Source organism: Nomascus leucogenys, chromosome 16 (genome assembly GCF_006542625.1).
Source record: "Nomascus leucogenys isolate Asia chromosome 16, Asia_NLE_v1, whole genome shotgun sequence".
In the NCBI taxonomy this organism is placed as follows: domain Eukaryota; kingdom Metazoa; phylum Chordata; class Mammalia; order Primates; family Hylobatidae; genus Nomascus; species Nomascus leucogenys.
The window spans coordinates 52,274,515-52,298,108 of record NC_044396.1 but is presented as its reverse complement, the minus strand read 5'-3'; the positions used below and the strand labels follow the sequence as shown (position 1 = coordinate 52,298,108).

Here is a 23,594-nt window from a genome sequence, read left to right as displayed (position 1 = left end):
AGTGTCCGAGAAGTACTAGGCTAGCCGTTACTCGGACGAACATAGAAGAATCGACTACACCAATGATTTTCACGTAGAAAAACACTTTTCCAGATTGTTTTTAAAAATTGTTGGATGTACTGGGGCAGTGGGGCAGCTGCCTCCTGTCTTTCTCTTGATTTTGTTTTTGCTTTCTGGCCCCTTCTCTCATAGGCTACAGTCACATCCCTCGCCCAATCCGTTTACTTGTTTTAAAGCAAAGGCTAGCGTGACGGTAGCTACATGAACAACTCCCACTTAAATCTAAGAGATTTTGGTAGCTTTCGCTGTCTACTCACCCGCCCTCCGTTCTATGTATTCCACCATAGAAGAACAAAACGCCCTGCTCAGTGGAGTTGCGTTCTTTCAAATATCAAAATTTCAATATGATGGATCAGTTGGGTTCAGAAGGTTTACATTTGTTTCCTTTTTTCCCAGAAGATGTTTTACTTAGTAGGGTGAAGAAAATGAAGCTACTTAAAAAAGTTTAAAAATAACTTGTTAATAACTATTTTAAAGTTAATGAAAGAAGTAGGCGTTCTTTCTCCCAACACGCACTATGTCTGATATTTTATTAAGCAGGTTATACTCCTTTCGGGCTCTCCATCCAGAAATCTGAGAGCTTTGAGCTTCACCTTTCACTTCCAGAAGTTCAAACTCCTTCTGTTGCATCTCCCCAGACCAGCTTGAGAGATTTAAGTTGATCTTTCCAGGAAGATGCCATTTAAAAACCTTTCAGGGAAACACAGCAGTTCCTGGCTTCTTTCTTCACAGACAGGCTAACAGCATAAATATTTTAACCATTAGCCCTGTTACAAAGTACCTCTCCTCTTAACTAAAGAGGTGATCTAATACAAGAGGCACAATAGGCTTCCCTGTAAGAACTATTAGATGGAACCATTGTTATCCTAAGAGAAAGATGACAGAGTGATCCCAAAAGTCAAACTTTGATATTTACAAGCTATCTTGTATATTAACTCTCCAGTTGAAATATCAAGATAATTCTGGTGCAGAACAATTTATGGAGATCAGAATGGATCAACATATGTAGAATAAAAATGGGTCCTGGGGCCCTACAAAAGGGCAAAGTAATGACAAGTCATAGCAAGAAGATCCAGAATTTCAACAAGAATTCATGTTGATGCTAGTTCCCAATCCAACACGCTCTTTCCTATCAGCAGAGACTGGTCATTTTAGGATCACTTGGGAGTATGGTCAGTGTAAGCTACCCTATTATCAATGATAGCATTAACTTTTTCTGAGCATGTACTACATGCCAGACATCATTGCATTGCTCTGTTCTAATGGGGGTAGTTGTCTTGCCATCCTGGACAACAGTGCTTTTAACTCTTTATTAAGAAGATTATGGAGATGCAAGTTACTATTTTTTCCCTGAATCTCTGTCTTTCTTTTTTCCTTGATTGTATTCACTTAAATATATCCAGATAGCTTGAATATCATGGTAATTTGGGAAATCTCCCATTACGTTTTATTGGATGGTCCCAAAAAGAAGCATCAGATTTTGTGGCAAGAAGGTAGGTTTTAGAGTTCTGAAGTCAATGATGGGATGACACCCAATGCAAGAAAGGAAAGCAAAAGTCTGGGCACCATGGCTCACACCTGTAATCCCAGCACTTTGGGAGGCCGAGGCAGGCAGACTGCTTGAGGTCAGGAGTTCAAGACCAGCCTGGCTAACATGATGAAACCCCGTCTCTACTAAAAACACAAAAAATTAACCAGACGTGGTGGCATGCACCTGTAATTTCAGCTACTCGGAAGGCTGAGGTGCAAGAATTGCTTGAACCTGGGAGGCAGAGGTTGCAGTGAGCTGAGATTGCCCCACTTCACTTCAGCTTGGGTGACAAAGTGAGACTCTGTCTCAAAAAAAAAAAAAAAAAAGAAAAGAAAAAGAAAAAGAAAGGGAAGCAAAAAGGCAAAAGACTGTGGCGAGTAAAGAATATGAAATTACAGCTCAGTGGCTTAAATCTGGAGTATGTAAGTAAAGCTCAGGCAAACTACATATAACTAGGTGTCTTTTTGCCTGTTTTTAGGTGGGGAGAGGTGACAATGATTCTTCCTTGAACAATATAAAGGAGATACGATACAGTCTTTTACTCCTCAGACATGATAAAATATCTCAAGAAAAATAAATTAACTGGAGAAAAAAGAAAAAGGCAATTTTTAAATGATTTTGGGGTTAGGTGGATTTTATTTAACCATAGGCAAAATTTCCTGCCCTGTTTGCATTGGGATGGAGATGGGGAGCAGACATTAAACAAAAATGAGTAGATAGTATGGGATTTTAGAAGGTAGTAAACTACACAGAGAAAATTCAGTAGAATTCTGCAGGAGAATTGCAAATGTGGGGCAGGAAAGGGTAAAATGGCTGTAATAGAGATTTGTTTGAAGAGCTAGAGAGGGTACTGTTCACTCTACCAGGGAGTGTGGGGGCAGGCTTCAGAGAGGTGCTGTCTTGAAGAATGTGTAATTCATTAATTCTTTATAGTCCTACAGGTACCTCAAACTTAACAACCTCACACTAAATGCATCTTATTTTCTCCCAAGCCTATACTCTTCATTCCCTCAATCCTTGCCCCATGCAGTTGATTCTGCCAACTGAATATGTCACGTCTTGGTTCTGCTCTACTCCCACTGCCTTCTGGAGAAATGCGGTAGCTTCCTACTGGTCTCCTAGCAGCCACCCTTGCCTCTCTTCATTCTGTCCTCCATTCTGCCACCAGAGTGGACTTTCTAAAATGCTCTTCAAACTCTTAACTTGCATCCAGAACTTTCCAAGACTTAGCTTCTTCGCTTCTCAGGAATGTTCTCTAATCCTTTCCTCCAACAACTCTTAGTTTCTGCCTATAACAAATTATTTGCAGTTTCTCCATGTGCCCAACTGCTCTTGCACATTTTGTTTTGAGTTTGAAATTTTCCTGCCCTTGTACATTTTAAGTTTGGAATTTCCTGTTGTCTGCCTTTTAAATTGCCACTAGTACATCAAAATCTATCTCATGCACTCTGTTCTCCAGTAGAGTTAGCTGGTTCTTCTTTCCTTTGTGCTGCTACTATTCCTCTGTTACAGCACTTGCTCTATACCAGTGAGTTCCTTAACAGCAGTAACGGTGGCTGTGTCAGCTCTGTATTCCCAGTACCTAGCCCAGTAATTGGCACATAGTTGGAATTTAATAACTGTTAGTGGACGGGCACAGTGGCTCATGCCTGTAATCTCAGCACTTTGGGAGGTCGAGGCAGGTGGATCACCTGAGGTCAGGAGTTCGAGACCAGCCTGGCCAACCTGGCAAAACTCTGTCTCTACTGAAAATACAAAAATTAGCTAGGCGTGGTGGTGGGCGCCTGTAATCCCAGCTACTCAGGAGGCTGAGGCAGGAGAATCGTTTGAACCTGGGAGGTGGAGGTTGCAGTGAGCCAAGATCACACCACTGCACTCCAGCCTGGGTGACAGAGCGAGACCCTGTCTCATAATAATAATAATTTTAGTGAGTTTGGTTTTGGATGACTGAGGGACATCCAGATGGAGAAATGTCCAGTCAGAGTGCTGGTAGTGCCTGTTACTGGCTTAAAAGTGATGGTTGAAGTTCTGAATAAGAATTACATAAGCATGGGATGATAAACTAATAAAAATGCTGAGGTAGGACCTCTCATTTAGGGAGTAGGCCAAGGAAAAGAAGCCAGAAAAAGGAGACTAAGAAGAAGCTGCCAAGAGCAGCAGGAGTGTCCCTGGCATATAATAGACGTAAATATTTATTGAATGAAAAAATTAGGGTTTAAAAAATTTATTTGGCTTTGAGGGTACTTGGGAGTTCATGATGCTCAAAAAGGGATGTTTGTAAACAATGAACACATTTCACTCTGGTTTTTATGAATAGATTTTTTAAAAATCTTTTTTTTGAGATCGGGGCCTCACTATGTTGCCCAGGCTGGTCTCGAATTCCTTGGCTCAAGTGATCCTCCCACCTCTGCCTCTCAAAGTGCTGGGATTACAGACGTGAGCCACCAGGCCCGGCTCAGCCTTTTTATCACAAAATGTGTATATATTCATTGTTGAAACATGAGAAGAAAACACAGATAAAAAGACACAACTAAAAAGCAAACATAATCCTGTACAAAGGTACCGTATCCAAGTTATTCATACCTTTCAGACCTCATCCTGTGTATATCCGTATTTTTAACCTAAAAGGGGTCAGTTTGTAACTTGCTTTTTGCATTTGACAGTTTGGAGAAACATTTCCAAGCGAACATTCTCATACATGATTTCTAATGGCATCCCACTGTAGGCCACCTTAGCATTCCTAAATACGGTAATGCTTCCCAAAGTGGGAATGGGGAAGAGGCAGAGCCTTTCTGACCCGCCTCGGGATGGGTGCAGGAATGAGCGAGAGAGGGGGCGCTCCTCCCGCTCAAGCGAGGACCCAGGCCTGCGGGCGGCCGGGCGGGAGCGCTGCGGAGCCGGAGGAAGGGGCGGGACAGCGCGGCGCGGGGCGGGGCTGCGCGTAGCGGTTACTCCGGGCGGGCCGTTCAAACCCAAGGAGGTAAAGGCAGCGGCCCCACGCGAAGCTGGCGTGGGGGTTGCCATAGCCCGCATCCCAGGGGGCGAGGCCGAGGCTCCTCCCCGGCGCATCCAGCGGCTGCTGCCCGGCTCCCCTCCTACCTGTCTGCTTCGGCGCCTTGCCCGGCCCCTCGGCCTCCAGGGCAGGCGGCGGGGGACCCCAGGCGAGTGCCCGTTAGCGGGTCTCCAGGCGGCCCGGCCCCGCGTCCCACTGTGTCTTCCAGGTGCTGGGCCTAGGGAGGCGCGCGGCAGCCCTCACTCCTCCGCTCCCGGTGACGCCAGCCCATCCCCTGCTGCCCTTGGCTTTCTGAGCCTAGCGGATCTTTGACGCCTTGGTGAGACCGTTACCCACCCGCCCGCCATAGCTCCTCGCAGGAGTCAGTGCCAGGCCCCAGCACACACTGCCTTTTCAGGAACCCGAATTTGGGGAGTTTACTCATGTCTAAGTCCAGCTGGAGAAAACAAGGATATTAAGATAGCTATTTTCTGAAGGGCTGAAGGAAATTCAAAATGATTTAGACCTTCTCAAGTGTTAGGAATAATCCCTGCGGCATGCACCCTGTGTACCTTTCGACTTTGAGCAATCACGATGCTGCTGCACTTTTCAATTAATTGTGCAAACGAAAGTTTTCCTCTTTAAGTGGCATTATTTTGGCATGAATTTTAAAGACAAAGATGAGAGAATTTCTTGTTTGGAAGCCTACGTAACTTTGACATCTAAGAGCTCAAGATTTTACTGATGGTAAGAGTTTCCGCTTTAACAAATGAGGGACATTTGTGTTTAATGTAAGTATTTCATTCTCTGATGTGGTGGGTGCTTTTTCTTTTTCTTCTTCTTCTTCTTCTTTTTTTTTTTTTTTTTTTTTTTTGAGACGGAATCGCTCTGTCGCCCAGGCTGGAGTGCAGTGGCGCGATCTCGGCTCACCGCAAGCTCCGCCTCCCAGGTTCACGCCATTCTCCTGCCTCAGCCTCCCGAGTAGCTGGCACTACAGGCGCCCGCCACCACACCCGCCTAATTTTTTTGTATTTTTAGTAGAGACGGGGTTTCACCATGTTAGCCAGGATGGTCTCGCTCTCCTGACCTCGTGATCCGCCCGCCCCAGCCTTCCAAAGTGCTGGGATTACAGGCGTGAGCCACCGCGCCCGGCCGCTGCTTTTTTTTTTTTCTTAAAGAACACTTTAGGAAGTTTTCTCAGCCTTTTATCAGAAGCCTAGTTTTTAAAAATGAATATCGAAGAGGCTTGATTGATTTATCCGTGAACTGTTGAGTCCGTAAAATACGACAGTCCATGATTTTACATGAATAATTTTAAAATTCAGTTGCGAAGAACCACGTTTGAGACCAACGTCTTGGGGTAGTAGAAGGATGAAAATGATAGTAGAGAAAGGACGTTGGAGGCAACTTCAAGTGTGTAGATGAACAGAAACAAATTTTTTTTTTAAGAGATGGGGTCTCACTATGTCACCCAGGCTGGTCTCAAACTCCTGGTCTCAAGCATTTCTCCCGCCGCGGCCTTCTGAAGTGCTGGGATTACAGGCGTGAGCCACCGGCCAGAATAGATTTTTGGATGACATTTTAGGGGAAAGAGATAATATCTGCATTCCCCACTTTGTTTTTAACAATTTGCCTCTGAGTTTCCCAAATTCTAGCATTGTGAGACACCTAGTGGTGAAGTAGCAGTACAATTGCCATAACCTTTTTAAAGGACCGTGACCTGCCGGGCACGGTGGCTCACGCCTGTAATCCTAGCACTTTGGAGGCCAAGGTGGGTGGATCACCTGAGGTCAGGAGTTCGAGACCAGCCTGGCCAACATGGCGAAAGCCCGTCTCTACTAAAAATACACAAATTAGCCGGGCGTGGTTGCGTGCGCCTGTAATACCAGTCAGTGGGGAAGCTGAGACAGGAGAATCGGTTGAACCCGGGAGGCAGAGGCTGCAGTGAGCCGAAATCGTGCCACTGCACTCCAGCCTGGGTGAAAAAGCGAGACTCCGTCTCAAAAAATAAAAATTAAAAATAAAAAAATAAAAAATTAAAAATAAAAGGGCTGTGACCCAAATTGAGTGGAAAGTGTTATTTAAAAGAATTACTTTCAGAGAGGGAGAAAACAGTTCACGGGTGGAGATGTAATTTGAATATGCGTTCTACTTTATTAATTTAATATTTGTAAAACAAAATTGTTTAAAAATATAACAAAATTATAAAAAGCAGTTTGATAAATCTTCTTGGCTTGTGACCATGTGCAGAAGTTAGCAGTGATCTGAGAGGATGTAGATCAGAAGGGGACATGTATGACATTTATCAAAAACGAGTATAGATTTAAAAGGTTAAAAATACTTAGACTTTGTTTAGTAAAAATAATCTTTTAATGATCATCAAACCATAAAGAAATATTTTGTGTTTAGAGTAGCAATTTGCTTTTGTAACAAAGATCATTCACTCATATATTTGATTAAATCTAAGCATAAATAAATTACTGTCTCATTACAGCCAATAAATAGATCTTCCTAGGATCTTTTAATGGAGAAAAATTGTGCATTTGTCCTGGAGAAAACTTTGAAGGAATGACAGTCTTCTTCATGTCCTTTGAATCATCTGGAAAAATATCAAAAACTATAATAAATTTTTTTCTTAACACTATTTTTGTCAAAACAAATTTGTTAGCTTACTTTGAGTTAAGATTTATTTCAAGTTTCTAAAAAGAAGGAATGTGATGACACTTGAAAAGTTTAAGGAGTAAAATATTTCTTAGTGTCATTCCTTGCTCATGTACTACTGAGTAACTGTTCTTTAAGTAATTGAGTTGCATTCTTTGTTTGCAACTTCAAGAATATTTTAAATGGTGGTTTTCCCATAAATAGTTGCCTATTAACTGTGAATTCAAGGCTGAAACTGGACCTTGCATCACAAAATATTTAGAAAGTGAGATATGAATAAGTATAACATGCGAAGTTTGAAATGGCCCTATCTGTGGTGCAGTAGTTCACTATGGTTAGCTCAAGAAGAATGTGTTAGTAGTTTATCGATGAGCCAGTCTTTGTAAAGGCTTAAGTCTGGGAATTCACACCTCGTGAATGGTTATGGGGACTAGGTTTCTATAACAGGTCTATGTTACATGTTTGAACGTTACTTGAGTTGTTCAGCCTGATTGCAGGTAGATCTAGAGGCAGCACTCATTATTTGACACATTCTCCAAGGTGTTTAAAAAGTAGCATATAGCATTTTTTGAGTAGACTAATATAGGCTGGCACAAATAAGCTGGAATATTAAAATCAAAATTGTTTAGTTCTGTGAAAATCATAAGGTAATAAAATAATCTAAAAATAATTCTTCTAGGTTTTTCTCTTTAGGGTAGTTCAATAAAATATGTGTGCATGATGCTTAGCCTGTGATTAATCAAGTGATCTTTGAATATTTATAACCTGAACATTTTGGCTTTGTGATGTCAAGAACTCGTTTTAAGTAGGATACACATCAGTTTTTTATGGAGTAGAATTGTTTTTTTAAAGTAACTTTTCAAAAATTGTCATACAATTTTCCATTATTATCTGTACTCATAACAAATAATGTATTATGGTATAAGCTGCCTGGATACTCATTTCGAAGGAAGAATAACTTTGTTGTCACTTTACAGAAACAGAGATTTTGAAGATGTCACAAAGGCACTCAGGTCAAGCTGGCACTGAAGCAGGAAATGGGGTGGACTCTCCTCCAATTGTCAACTCCAAGTACTCCACATTCAGAGATTTTTGTTCCACGTCTTCATTTCAAGATAGTGGCTACAATGAGTTAAAATCTTGTAGCTTTGATAATATAGATAAAGAATATCTTGGAAAGAAAGAAAAAGGCCCAACATTACTCTATGAGCACCCTGAAACTTCAGGCCTGGGCTTAACACATCCTTTAGAGTCTCCCACTCAAAAAAAGAAATGTATCTTGCCTAGGAAGGAAAAGGATAAAACCCCAGAACTTTGTGAAACACCTAAAATCAGAGGGAAAAAATGTTTACCTCGCAGAAGTTTGAATGTATCTTTTGCTCTTCTAAAGGGGGACTTTGAATCACAAAATAGTTCTTTAGAAAGTAGTATAAGCCAAGTTATCAACTTAGAAAAAAATATTCCAAGCAGTGCTTCAGGTTTTTCCAGGGCAAATAATTTTAGCCCTTTAGTTACTAGCACTTTAAAAACAGAAGAAGTGACTTCATGCAGTCAAAAATTGAGGCTTAATTTTTCTCAGCAAAAGACTTCGACAATTGATGATTCCAAAGATGATTGTAGCCTATTTGAAGTTGAATGTATATCTCCAATTCAGGGCAATAATTTTAAAGACTCTATCACACATGACTTTAGTGATAGCAGTTTATGCATTAATGATGAGAATGCATGTCCAGAGCTCCTGGGCTCCTCTGTTAGTGGAACAACTTGTGGAACAGACGAGGACATATTTGTGACTCCGATAAGTAATCTTGTGGCAAACATTAGATTTAATGCAAGTCAAATTTCTCCTTCACCTGAAGTGAGAGGCAATATTTCAACGCCTGAAGACAGTGGTTTTAACTCACTTAGCTTGGAGAAATCAGAAGATTCCCTCTCTGACCAGGAGGGTTCTTTTCAAGAACTACTGCAGAAACATAAGGGGACTCCCAAAGTTGGGGACACCATAAGAAAGACAAGACATCTTGGAAGGTCGAGAAGACTGTCCACCCTTCGGGAGCAAAGCTCGCAGTCAGAGACGGAAGAGGAAAAGCAGATTGTCCACCCTGACTCTGAAAAAAGAGCAGCAGCTGCTTCTGCCATCTCAGAGGGTCAGCTGAGTAGTGATGAGAGTGGGGATTTGACCTTTAGCTTAAAGAATTTATCAAAGACTCCAGCCTTGCAATTGGTACATGAGCTGTTCATGAAAAGCAAGAGGAAAAGATTCCAGGAAAATAGTGGACATGAATTCTTAGAGCAAGGGGATGGGGAGAAAATAGCTGTACTGCAGTGTATACTTGCAGGACTGATTGGCAAGAAAATGGGTATAGAAAAACTGGACATCTTAACAGAATTAAAATATAGAAATTTAAAGCATATTCTTGCTATGGTTTTAGATTCCTTGACTGCAGAGAGCCTATGCAGGTAAGAAGAGTTGTTTATGAAATAAAACTTATCTTTTTTTAAGTTGGAAAGTTTCTCTGTGACCTGAGTGGTTGTCCTTTATTTTGTTTGTTTTATTATCTCTATCTTTTGTTGTCTTATATCAAAGGTAGTTTAAGTGAACTTCCCAACAGAGCTACCTGGTACAGATCCTTCTGTTTTTTTTTTTTTTTTTTGAGCAAGAGTCTCACTCTGTTGCCCAGGCTGGAGTGCAGTGGCCTGATCTCGGCTCACTGCAAGCTCCGCCTCCCAGGTTCACGCCATTCTCCTGCCTCAGCCTCCCAAGTAGCTGGAACTACAGGCGCCCGCCACCACGCCCAGCTAATTTTTTGTATTTTTAGTAGAGACGGGGTTTCACCGTGTTAGCCAGGATGGTCTCAATCTCCTGACCTCGAGATCCACCCATCTCGGCCTCCCAAAGTGCTGGGATTAGAGGCCCGAGCCACCACACCTGCTGATCCTTCTGTTTAAAAGCCTGCCTAAGTAGCAATAATATAGTCTTTTTTTTCTGAATAAAGTTCTTATCACTGTCATTTGGAAAGAGAGTTGCTAAAAATTGAATTTTAAATTTTCAAGATGGCAAGCTCTATTCCATGGAAATTGTTTAATGATTTAATAGTTCAGATCATATTGTCAGATTGCAAGTAGTATTAAAGTTATGATACTTGGTCAGAAATAATGTAATGCATTGTGTTGACTAAGAGATGACAGTGTACAAATAATACCACTTAATTATTTAAGTTCTAGAATTTAAAAACAACCGTTAGCTTTCATTTTAGGGTTTGATCTTTCCAGATACCAGGGGGATGTGGATTATTTCATTTTTATTGTTAACACAGCAGTGAAAGTTAATTACTTTGGGGAATTTCAAGTAATTAGAAACTGAAGAATTTGTGTTCACAGATGTTACAGTAGATTGAATGCTGCTACATAATAAAGAGAAACACATTTCAGAATATTGAGGGTGGGAACTAAGGTTACAAAGACTAAAATGAGACTCTGTACATGCCAATTTGGGGGAGTTACAGGACTATCAGAAGACGAGACCCATGGGAATGCCATGGCAATGAAGGAGAGAAGTCATGTGGAACAGGATTTCTGCAAGATGATTGTTATGGAGGAACATGTGGGAAGTTAGTGAGCCTCTTTCTTGATAGGTATATGTCAAAAGTTTTTTACAGGGTCCTTGGTTTTTTTGTTTTGTTTTGTTATTAGTTTTTGTAGAGATGGGGTCTCACTATGTTGCCCAGGCTGGTCTGCAACTCCTGGGCTCAAGTGATCCTCCCACCTCGGCTTCCCAAAGTGCTGGGATTACAGGTGTGAGCCACTGCCTGTTCTGTCCTTGTTGTTTTTATGGCTACTACTTCTATCAAAGCCCTTCTTTATCTTTCTTCCATACATTAATTGTATGTCTATTGTAGAGAACTGTAGGATTTCTTAGCTGGAAGTCTTCTAAGGTATCTAGTTCACATGTTTTACAGATGGGGAAATGAGCCCCAGAGAAGTGACCTGCTAACAGCCACTCAAGGAGATAGGAATAGATCTAGGTCTATAATGAGCCCTCTGATTTCTAATCCAGTATTTTTCCATAAACTCTTATTAAGGTTTAAGGCTTTCTGGAATAGATTTGATCAAGAATGTATTTGGTGTATCTTAAGTAGGATAATAAACAGATTAGTGCACCCATATTGTGTGCCTTTTAAAAATGTTCAAATGATAAACTTTAAAAAATTAAGGAGATGGCTGAGATAAAGGATTTTAAAAATATTTTTGGTATGGATGGGGTCTTACTACATTGCCCGGGCTGGTCTCAAACTCCTAGGCTCTAGCAATCCTCCTGCCTTGGCCTCCCAAAGTGCTGGAGTCACAGGTGTGAGCCGCTGTGACCGGCCAGGAATGCTATTTTTATATGCTGGAATATTTGGACCAGTTAAAATTAGAACTGGGTGACACTTTTGGGTGCTTGCTTATGTGAGCAGTTGATTTTCAGTCATATTTCAGCAATTATCTCTCCTTTCCATCTCTCCAAACATACAGTATTTGTACTGCAAAGTATGTAACTATGTTGGCAGTACTGTTCCTGGTCACTTGAGAGTTGATCAGTTGCAATATCTGTGGCAAATACCCAATTATGTAGTTCATTTCTTCCCCATTATTGGGTGACTTTCTGCCTGTTCCTTTCCTTCCCTCTGATATAGGGCACATATATCAGCCTAGAGAGAGTCAATGGCAATTGAAGTGGGCATGGTAGCTGGAAGAATAGTAGCGTTGACAACTGGGACCCTCCGTAAAAAGTGACTTATTTCAATCTTTTCTAACCTTACTCCTTTTGATTTGTTAGAATAACAAAAAAAGACCATATTAACAGTTGAAGTATTACTTTTTAATAATATTATCAAAGTTATTGATAAATCAGCAATCACTGGACAAAAATTGTGTTTTTTCTTTCGTTGCTTCATTCTCATGAACTTTGGTTAATGAAATAGGAACTCTGTGGTGCAACCCATGATAGTATTTATAGTTGGCACTTAGTAATGCCAATGAAGGATTAATTGTGCTTGTGTTTATGTAATCAAAATGACAGAGATTTGTTAAACACAGGAATAGGAGAAATTGATGAAACCTCTTGTGTTATAGATGACAATTATTTCCTTCATCTCTTGTTCCAAATTTTTAATGTTACGTTTGAAGTTAAATCCTCTTAATCAGTCTCCCAGTGGACTCATACTGGCTTTATATGACCATTTATAAAAGAGTAACCTATCTATATAATGCTGGCATATACTTTACATTTTAATTGGAATTATTTTATATGATGAATCAATATGAAATAACAATGTTGACCAAGTCATATTTTTATGTAAATTTTTAGGTTTAAATTTACTGCCCAAAATCTTTAAAACAAATTTTTCTCATTAGTTAGCATATACAACAAAATGTTAATCCTATAGAATGTATGCAATATAAGGATGGATCTTTTTGTTATAGTGTTTGGAAAGTAAGCAGAAATTGGCGTGAAATTGTTGTTCAAGATAAAAATGCAAATTGGAGGAGGAAATTTTATATCGCACAACTGAAAACAGATTCTGAGGTAATGTATGTAATACTTCTCTAAGATGGATTTGTATAAATACATAATAATCTCATGTTGCTAGACAACCTAATTTGGTTTTCCTGCTATCTTTTAACCTTTTCCATTTAACAAACATTCACTCATAAATTCTTTAGTTTTCCCAAACTCAATTTTCACCCAGTCTGTAAATGGAATAAACAACATAGCATCAAGAACATCTTGTTGGGCATTGTTGCTGCTTACGTGGATGTGCTCTTAACAGCATTTGAATACCAGTGATATGCTGAATCCTAATCATAATGAGATACCCTTATAGCATTTTTAATCCAGTCTTTTGAATGGACATTACATGTTAGTTACTGTGCCAGTGCTCAGATTACAATGGTGGACATTTCTGACATGGTTCCTGCTCTTTTGGAGCACACACTCTGAGGTTGATATAGGTAAATAGGTGACTACAATCTAGGTGTGTTAGAGGAAGCCCAGAGTTATTTAAAGGAGTTTTTGCCTGATACTTGGGAATCAAGAGAAGTGCATCTCTACTGAGACCTGAATGATGAGTTAGCAGTTAGCCAGGTGAACACAAAGAAGAGGGTTTTAGCAGAGAAAATAGCATAGGTACAAGCCTGGAGGTGAGTGAGCAAAGCAGATCAGTACCTGTGAAGCATCATAAACTTGCACTCCCTTGAGGATTTGAATTCTGGCTTTAAAGTTACAAGGAAAGTCCTATAGAAGCTGATGGATTCCTCTCAGGCATGCTATGTTGTGTAATAGGCATCTGATGACTAGCACCCATGTTTGATTATAGATTCAACTTTAGGCCAAAAAAGATTCTGAGAGTTCACTAGTTCATTCTTGTTCTAGTGAAAAATATTTAATAACATACTATAAGTGAATTTCTAATTTGACTAAATATAATAATTGGAATAAAGCATGGCATAAACAAATATGAACACCCAGATATAGATTGGCAGGTTTTTCATTACAGTAAACTATTAGGGACTAATATTAACTAAAACTTTGACTTTCTTTTTTATTTTGAAGAAAAGCTTTACCTTTTCACCTGTTCAGAGCTCCTGGCTACTTCTGCAGCTGCTGGCTCTGGGAGTTTATAATAGGGAAGATATTAATTGCCTTCTTAACATCTCTTTTTCAAATGCTGCCCTATATGCTAGGGACAGACTTAAAAAATGGTTGTTTAAGCATGCACTTATTAATATTTAAACATTTGGCTCCATATATTCCTTAACTCCTCTAAGGAAGAAGCATACTGTTGTGCTGGCAACCCTCCATGTAACTCCAGATAATGAAATATTCTATTCTCAAAAAAAAAAAAAGAAATAGTCTCATATTTGGCCAGGCACAGTGGCTCATGCCTGTAATCCCGGCACTTTGGGAAGCCAAGGTTGGTGGATCACTTGACATCAGGAGTTCAAGACCAGCCTGACCAACATGGTGGAACCCCTGTCTCTACTAAAAATACAAAAATTAGCTGGGTGTGGTGGTGCAGGTTTGTAATCCCAGCTACTTGGGAGGCTGAGGCGGGAGGATTGCTTGAACCTGGGAGATGGAGGTTGCAGTGAGCTGAGATCATGCCACTGCACTCCAGCCTGATGACAGAGTTAAACTTTGTCTCAAAAAAAAAAATTCTATCCTCATATTCTAGCAATCACTTTTTTAAAAACTCAGTTTCTTAAAGAACTGTACTTTCCCCCCTTTCTTATGCTTTTTCTTATTTTGACTTGCTTTTTAAAATCTTTTTCAAAGTAGTACATGGTTTAAAAAGTCAAATTGGACTATCGTAACAAAATATACCATTATGCCTTCATACTCTTGATTCTTGTTCCATCAAGACAATCATTTTCAACACTTTCTTCTAGTGTTTAGCTCCATATTTCTAAATAATTTTATTTCCCTGTCATTTCTTTACTATTTTCTATAAAAGGATTAGGTTCTCTAACCTCTCACTACTACTGCCACTACCTACATAACCCCTCTCTTTCTGAATTCCTTTCTCTCTTCTCCTATCTTATGACTATAATTACACCACCATTTGGGAATGAATCAGAATTAGGTGCTGACATTATAAAGATTGTGTTGAGATTATTATAACTTTTTTCACAGCTATAGTATGTTGTACACTATGATTACACTTCCGTTCTAGTATAACTTTTTCCCTCCAGAGTTAATAATTGCATAGTTTTTTCTCTCTCTCTTTTATTTATTTATTTTTGCTTAGTGTTTCTCTATACAGATCCCCGATTCATCTCCCATTATCCACCAGAACTGAAAGTCTCCTCTGTGTAAGTCCAAACAAATCAGGTATTCTACCTGTTCCTTCTTTTCCTCAGAGACATCCTTCCTGGGGCCCTTTGCTGTCCTATTCCAACATAGACTGCTTGCTTTCTACTTGAACTATTCTAATGTATTATTAACCAAAACAAAAAAAAATTATAAAAGAAAGTTATTTGATGGTTTTCTCGACTCTTTTGTTTACTTCTTGTCTACAGCTGCTTTTTCTACAACCGCAGAGTTGAATAGCTGGAACTACATGGCCCACAAAGTCTAGATTATATATTATCTGGTCCTTTACAGGAAAGGTTTGCTGAACCAAGTTTAAAATAAATGGAAAAATAACCAGCCATACAAACTTAGATGTAGAATTTAATTTAAATTTTTTTCTTTTTATATTTATTTAACTTTTATATGTTAGGGAGAAAAGGTTGGTTGTGTTTTTGTTTTTGTTTTTGTTTTTTTTCTGAAAAGGAATGGCCTAGGGAGAGAATTCTGATGGCAAAAAACCTCTTCAAAGCATATAAATCCGTGTACATCATAAAGCTATCCCGGAACTGTTTTGGTATTGCAGTATTGATGCCTCTTGTCCTTTACCACAGGGGGCTGTATTAAATGTCGAGGATGCTGCCACTCGGCTCCAGCTTTTAAATCGCTCAGCTTTAAGATCTGTGCAGGCACAGGCTAGGATACCTGGTTCTCAGAGAGAGCAAGGGTCAACATTATCTCCCTGGGGAGAAGTTTTGACACCTCTAGCAAGCTCTTCTGTTACTCACTTAAGTAGTAAACAGGAAGAATATGTTAAGGTGAGTATTTATTATGTCATAAGTTATTAGAAATAAATATTTACAGAGTTTGAAATAAAGTGCTCCTCTATATGAAACCAGAAGATTTAGTGTATGTGCTTTCACTGCAGGTTGCCAAAACACTTTTTACTGATGAAGCATTAAAACCTTGCCCAAGGTGCCAGTCCCCTGCTAAGTACCAGCCATATAAGAAAAGGGGACTGTGTAGCCGCACAGCCTGTGGTTTTGACTTTTGTGTGTTATGTTTGTGTGCTTATCATGGGTCTGAAGAATGTAGTAGAGGAGGAGCAAAGCCAAGAAATAGAAAAGATGCTCTCCCAGGAAGTGCCCAGAGTAAGCGGAATTTAAAACGCCTCTGAAGAGACTAAATATAGAAGAACTCCCCCATGCAGTTTTCTATTTATCTGACTTAAAATTATGAATATTTTGAATACATGCAAATCTTCCCATTAATGACAGGTGATGATTAATTTCCTATTTTGTATATATTATAATCCATTTCATTGTATGTTTTCTTTAAAGTTAGTTTTGAAAAAATTTTATTTTACTTTGTCATTTTACCCATTTTAATAACTTGGTATTTTAAATAAAGAATTTTCATTGTTGTTATATGTATGTATTTTATTGTTTTATATAACATTTTAAATTTGTGCATTTCATTACTCTTGAAATGTTCTTCATTTTTTAAAAAATAGTTTTTCAAATAATATTAAAGATTTTGAACTCTAGACAGATGGCCTTATAGATTTGGAAAATGAGTACTTGACTGAAATGAAATATAAATAAAATATTTTCAGAAGTTCTGTTGAATTTATTCTATAATTTCAGTCTCTGGTTAAGTAAAATTTACTGAATATTAATATCTAGGAAGACAAAGAGTAAATTAGTGGAAGTATATAGTTATTCATAATGGGAGTCTTAGTTAATATACCCTTACAAGTAACACATTTCAAATAAGTACTTTAAAAACTTCTAGAACTATAGGCACAGATTTCATTTATTTAATCTGGATATTCTGACAAATTTGGTCTGCTTGGAAAAGACAGATTTAAGTAAGAAGATTTACTAAGTTGTTTATAAAGTACTTTAACGATTTATAAATCGTTTCCAAAAATGATTTGAGTTTGCATGTTCCACTTATAGAACAGCAAGAAAGAATTAAGTTTTTTTTTTTTTTTTTTTTTTGAGGCATCGTCTAGCTCTGTGTCCTCAGGCTCGGGCTGGAGTGCAGTGGCATGATTTCACAGGATCTTGGCTCACTGCACACTCCGCCTCCCAGTTCAAGCGATTCTCCTGCCTCAGCCTCCAGAGTAGCTGGGATTATAGGCGCGCACCACCATGCCCGTCTAATTTTTGTGTTTTTAGTAGACACGGGATTTCACCATGTTGACCAGGCTGGTCTCGAACTCCTGACCTCAAGTGATCCACCCGCCTGGGCCTCCCAAAGTGCTGGGATTACAGGCATGAGCTACCGTGCCAGGCTAAGAAAGAGATAAGCTCTACTGTTGAACAAATTACTAATGCCAGGAGAAAATTTGAAGATAGTTTCATAATTTTTTTATTTGTATATGGGTAACTGATATATATACACATCTATGTTCACAATCTATGCATAGATTTAAATGTAGCTCTTATATGTTATTTTAACAAAGCAATTTAAAGTATGAGTTAGATATAGACATATGTGAGGGAAATCTGCCTGAAATTTTAACTTGTTACTTGCTGTAAAATTTTGATTAGCTGCTAAATATTAAATTTTCATCTATATCCTTTCTAATTCCACAAAGGGTTTTTGGAGGCTAAATTATATTTATGTAAATTATATTTACTCATAAATTTTCTGAGACATCTTTCACATCAGGATCAATTTACTAGTTAATATTCTTCACTTAGGCTTAACTTTTTTTCTCTATAAGTTTCTTTGTTTTTAGGAAATTTATTTTAGTCTTGATTCTCTTAATTTATGAAGTTAATTCTTTGATTAATTTAATTATTTAATTTATTTAAGCCCTCTCTTTCTTTTTTTTTTTTTTTGAGACAGAGCCTCACTCTGTCACCCAGGGTGGAGTACAGTGGTGTGATCTCGGCTCACTGCAACTTCCGTCTCCTGGGTTCAAGCAATTCTCCTGCCTCAGCCTCCTGAGTAGCTGGGATTACAGGTGCCTGCCACCACACTTGGCTAATTTTTGTATTTTTAGTAGAGATGGGGTTTCACCATGTTTGGCAGTCTGGTCACAAACTCCTGACCTCAAGTGATCTGCCCACATTGACCTCCCAAAGTGCTGGGATTACAAGTATGAGCCACTGCACCTGACCTAAGCCCTCTCTTTCTGTGGCTCAGATCAAACCATACCTTCATCTGTCATATGAACAGTATTGCTATTTTATACTCTTGATTTCTGCCTGCCCTAAATGACATTCCTTCAGTGACTTTTTAGATCTTAAAAATCACAGATCCAGTTCCTTGACATATTTTTTAAAAATGAAATGCAATGTTGTCTATTCAGGTTAATGGGTCATTTTAAATACTCACATTTCCCAATATCTTATGAATTTTTCTTATTTTATTACAGAATAATGCAAAAGGAAATAGAAACATTTCTTTTACTTTACATGTGAAAAATGTCAGTAGTACGATGAAGGAATCTGGAATCCTATTTCTAGTCCATCATGAGACACTTTGCTATTGTCTTTTATATATTGCAGTCATACTGATCTCTTGGTCTGATCACCTTTGTCATTTTGTGGTTACCCAGCTGATATGGTTTGTCAGTGTTTCCACCCAAATCTCAACTTGAATTGTATCTCCCAGAATTCCCACGTGTTGTGGGAGGGACCCAGCAGGAGGTAATTGAATCATGGGGGCAGGTCTTTCCCGTGCTATTCTCGGGATAGTGAATAAGTCTCAGGAGATCTGATGGGTTTAACAGGGGTTTCCGCTTTTGGTTCTTCCTCGTTTTCTCTCCACCACCATGTAAAAAGTGCCTTTTGCCTCCCACCATGATTCTGAGGCCTCCCCAGCCATGTGGAACTGTAAGTCCAATTAAACCTCTTTTTCTTCCCAGTCTCGGGTATGTCTTTATCAGCAACGTGAAAACGGACTAATATAGTAGAGTGGGGTGTTGCTGAAAAGATAGCCGAAAATGTGGAAGCGATTTTGGAACTGGGTAACAGGCAGAGGTTGGGACAGTTTGGAGGGCTCAGAAGAAGACAGGAAAATGTGGGAAATTTTGGAACTTCCTAGAGACTTGTTGAATGGCTTTGTCCCAGTGCTTATAGCAGTATGGACAATAAAGTCCAGGCTGAGGTGGTCTCAGATGGAGATGAGGAACTTGTTGGGAACTGGAGTAAAGGTGACTCTTGTTATGTTTTAGCAAAGAGACTGGTGCCATTTTGGCCCTGCCCTAGAAATTTGGGAAACTTTAAACTTGAGAAAGATGATTTAGGGTATCTGGCAGAAGAAGTTCCTAAGCAGCAAAGCATTCAAGAGATAACTTGGGTGTCATTAAAGGCACTCAGTTTTATAAGGGAAGCAGAGCATAAAAGTTTGGAAAATTTGCAGCCTGACTATGCGATAGAAAAGAAAAACCCATTTTCTGGGGAGAAAGTCAAGCCGGCTGCAGAAATTTGCATAAGTAGCAAGGAGCCAAATGTTAATCCCCAAGACCATGGGGAAAATGTCTCCAGGCCACGTCAGAGACCTTTACAGCAGCCCCTCCCATCACAAGCCTGGAGGCCCACGAGGAAAAAGTGGTTTCATGGGCCTGGCCCAGGGTCCCTGTGCTGTGTGCAGCCTAGGAACTTGGTGCCCTGTGTCCCAGCCACTCCAGCCATGGCTGAAAGGGGCCAGTGTACAGCTTGGGCTGTGGCTTCAGAGGCTTGGCTGCTTCCACATGGTGTTGAGCCTGTGGGTGCACAGAAGTCAAGAATTGAGGTTTGGGAACCTCCGCCTAGATTTCAGAAGATGTATAGAAATGCCTGATTGCCCAGGCAAAAGTTTGCTGCAGGGGTGGGGCCCTCATGGAGAACCTCTGCTAGGGCAGTGAGGAAGGGAAATGTGGGGTTCGATTCCCCACACAGAGTCCCTACTGGGGCACTGCCTATTGGAGCTGTGAGAAGAGGGCCATCATCTTTCATACCCCAGAATGGTAGATCCACTGACAGCTTGCACCATGTGGCTGGAAAAACTGCAGACATTCAATGCCAGCCCGTGAAAGCAGTCAGGAGGAAGGCTATACCCTGCAAAGCCACAGAGGCAGCGCTGCCCAAGACCATGGGAACCTACCTTTTGCATCAGTGTGACCTGGATGTGAGACCAGGAATCAAAGGAGATCATTTTGGTGCTTTAAAATTTGGCTGCCCCACTGGTTTTCAGACTTCCATGGGCCCTGTAACCTCTTTATTTTGGCTAATTTTTCCCATTTGGAACAGCTGTATTTCCCCAATACCTGTACTCCCATTGTATCTAGGAAGTAGTTAGCTTGCTTTTGTATTACAGGCTCATAGGCAGAAGGGACTTGCCTTATCTCAGATGAGACTTTGGACTGGACTTTTGAGTTAATGCTGAAATGAGTTAAGACTTTGGGGCACTGTTGGGAAGGCATAATTGGTTTCGAAATGTGAGGACATGAGATTTGGGGGGGGGCAGGGGCAGAATGATATGGTTTGGTGGTGTCCCCACCCAAATCTCAACTTGAATTCCCACATGTTGTGGGAGGGACCCAGGAGGAGATAACTGAATCATGGGGGCACGTCTTTCCTGTGCTATTGTTAGGATAGTGAATAAGTCTCAGGAGAGCTGATGGGTTTATCAGGTGTTTCCACTTCTGCTTCTTTCTCATTTTCTCTTCCACCTGATGGGTTTATCAGGGGTTTCCACTTCTGCTTCTTTCTCATTTTCTCTTCCACCTGATGGGTTTATCAGGGGTTTCCACTTCTGCTTCTTTCTCATTTTCTCTTCCACCTCTATGTAAGAAGTGCCTTTTGCCTCCCACCATGATTCTGAGGCCTCCTTAGCCATGTGGAACTGTAAGTCCAATTAAACGTCTTTTTCTTCCCAGTCTCGGTTATGTCTTTATCAGCAGCATGAAAATGGACTAATACACCAGCCCATTGGAATATAATCTTTTATTGCACTTTGGTGGTGTAAAACATTTTGTCACATTTAATTTTAGAAATCAACAATAAGTGGTTCTCTTTACTACAAGTACTGTGAAACAATGGAAATGGATGTTTTTTATATTTCTGATTTTATTTGGGGTTTAAATGTTACAATAAAGTATATGTGAATGAAATAGTATTAAGACTGAATACCCATATTTTAATGATTTTGTAATAAAACTCTGAAGAAAAAATATCAGAGTAGGAATTCAAAAGGCATTTCTTTTTGGTGGGTTTTATATTTGTGATGGGGTCAAGAGATAGGTTAACTAGAAGAAAATCATACAGTATTGTGTACAACTTTATCAAACAGAAGATCCAGTTACCCAGAAAATAGCGACACTATTGTTATTGTGTATTGCCATAACCGACTGGACCAGTTATCCCAACTGTGTACTTCCATAGCAGCTTGTACATCCTCTGTCATGGCACTTAGTTCACTTTATTTAAATCAGTTGTTAACTTTATTTCCCTGTAACCTCTGTGAAGTCCTAGAGTATCTCATGTTTGATGTAAATACCATTGCATCCCTAGCACCTAGCATAGTGCCAGCCAAGTAAAAGGTGCTTAGTAAATAGTTATTGAACGAGTTGCTTTTTTTGGTGCTATTGGTACTTTCATCCAAGTAAACCACTACAAAATAGTAACTAAACAATTTTATCCTAGTAATTTGTTAATTTCTTAATGTTTGATTTTCAGTGATTAATGCTTTAATATACAAAAAGTGGGATCTAAATGATTTCTTAAATTCCATGTAAACATATAGTCATGAATATATTTGGTCTACTCATTCTTTTAGCTGATCTTTCTTAGAACCATTTAGGGTATAATGGAAGGAATCTTAGGCTAGAAGTTAAAAAGCTTGGGTTGGTCTCCTGAACTACTTACTAGTTGTTCCCTTATGCAAGTTACTTATTGCATCTGAGCCTATTTCCTTTATAAGTGGAAAGTTAAAAGGCATGATGTATTGTGAACTCACTCTGGAAACTCTTACACCAATTTGTGTTACTACACATTTGTCTGCATGTGAATAGAATAAAATGAAATAGCATTTGTGGGGATAGAACATATTACCTTGATATCATTATCATCATGCCAAATGAAACTATAAAATCAACTTCTAACCAGCTTGCAAAAAAATGTCTGGCTTAGGCCAGGCATGGTGGCTTACACCTGTAATCTCAGCACTTTGGGAGGCTGAGGCAGGAGGATCAATTGAGCCCAAGAGTGTGAGACCAGCTTGGGCAGCATAGCAAGACCCTGTCTTTACAAAAATTTAAAAAATACTAGCTGGGCATGGTGGTGCATGTCTGTAGTCCCAGCTACTCAGGAGGCAGAGGTGGGAGGATCACTTGAGCCCAGAAGGCCAAGGCTGCAGTGAGCCATGATCATAGCACTGCACTCCAGCCTAGGAGACAGAGCAAGACGCTGTCTCAAAAAAAAAATCACACAGAAAGTAGGGGCCAGTATTCTAACAAGCAGTCTGCCATTAGTACATAACAAAACTACTTGTAGAGCTATTGGTAAACTCAGTACACATGTAATTACAATGTCATAAATGGAAAATTGTTTTCCTGTTTTTAAAAATAAGTTGGTCTACTCAGAGAAAAAACAATTCTAATTGAGAATAATTTTGCTTGAATAAAGTAGTTCCTTAGCTCATGAGTAGCTTAAACAACTTCATTACTTGACAATCTAAATGAATGAAATGAGTATACTATTATCCAAGAGCTCAGCTCAAAAGAAAGAGAACTGCTCCAGTTCCAAAGTCTTTATAAAGACATGGCATGGAAACAAGAGTAAGTATTTCTACATTGCAGTTATTGCTACATTCTTATCAGTTTTTTATTATTAGGTGAGGGAAAGCAATAAGAAAAATTCACCAAACATTTATTGATGGATGTATTGTGGGTTCCCAAGGAGGTTCCAAAACAAGAGGAATGATTAAATTTAGCACTTTATTTTTGTGGTTTGTTTCACTTCTTAATAAGGATATACGAAAATAATGAAAATTGGCCGGGCACAGTGGCTCACGCCTGTAATCCCAGCACTTTGGGAGGCTGAGGCGGGCAGATCACGAGGTCAGGAGATGGAGACCATCCTGGCTAACATGGTGAAACCCCGTCTCTACTAAAAATACAAAAAATTAGCGGGGCGTGATGGCGAGCGCCTGTAGCCCCAGCTACTCGGGAGGCTGAGGCAGGAGAATGGCGTGAACCCGGGAGGCGGAGCTTGCAGTGAGCCATGATTGCGCCACTGCACTCCAGCCTGGGTGACAGAGCCAGACTCCGTCTCAAAAAAAAAAAAAAAAAAAAAAAGAAAATAATGCAAATTAAGAGGAAAGCCAATAAATGTTTTACCTGCTATTGATTTGGGATAATAACCTCTCAATCTTTTCTCCCTATGGTCTGTTGCCTTGACAGTCTTGCTAACTAATGGGTAAGATTATTCTTCCTATTTGACTTCTACTTAGTTTCAGGAAGGGCAGGTATTTTCTGTTTCTAACTCCATAGTTTAGAAAAAATTGCCAGAAACTTGTGG

At 39.6% G+C, this 23,594-nt stretch overlaps 1 protein-coding gene across 2 annotated transcripts; it reads left to right on the top strand.

Annotated features, from left to right (window-relative positions):
* The first annotated feature begins 4,511 nt into the window (after positions 1–4,511).
* Positions 4,512–16,694, top strand: FBXO43 (F-box protein 43). Of its 2 annotated transcripts, none has more exons than XM_003255919.3 (5): positions 4,512–5,330; positions 8,222–9,704; positions 12,711–12,813; positions 15,690–15,893; positions 16,004–16,694. In XM_003255919.3, the coding sequence occupies exons 2-5, from the start codon at positions 8,239–8,241 to the stop codon at positions 16,250–16,252; spliced, it is 2,022 nt and encodes a 673-aa protein (XP_003255967.3). In that variant the 5' UTR covers positions 4,512–5,330; positions 8,222–8,238; the 3' UTR covers positions 16,253–16,694. The 2 variants fall into 2 exon arrangements, with proteins under 2 accessions (XP_003255967.3, XP_012362782.2); XM_012507328.2 differs by having other exon boundaries at positions 4,512–5,374; positions 16,004–16,621.
* Positions 16,695–23,594: the final 6,900 nt, after the last annotated feature.

Bases quoted from the DNA above. Each gene is read 5' to 3' on its own strand.
- FBXO43 (XM_003255919.3), top strand. From the start codon at position 8,239: ATGTCACAAAGGCACTCAGGTCAAGCTGGCACTGAAGCAGGAAATGGG. The intron at 9,705-12,710 runs GTAAGAAGAGTT...TTTTTGTTATAG, and splicing joins ACTGCAGAGAGCCTATGCAG to TGTTTGGAAAGTAAGCAGAA. The intron at 12,814-15,689 runs GTAATGTATGTA...CCTTTACCACAG, and splicing joins AACTGAAAACAGATTCTGAG to GGGGCTGTATTAAATGTCGA.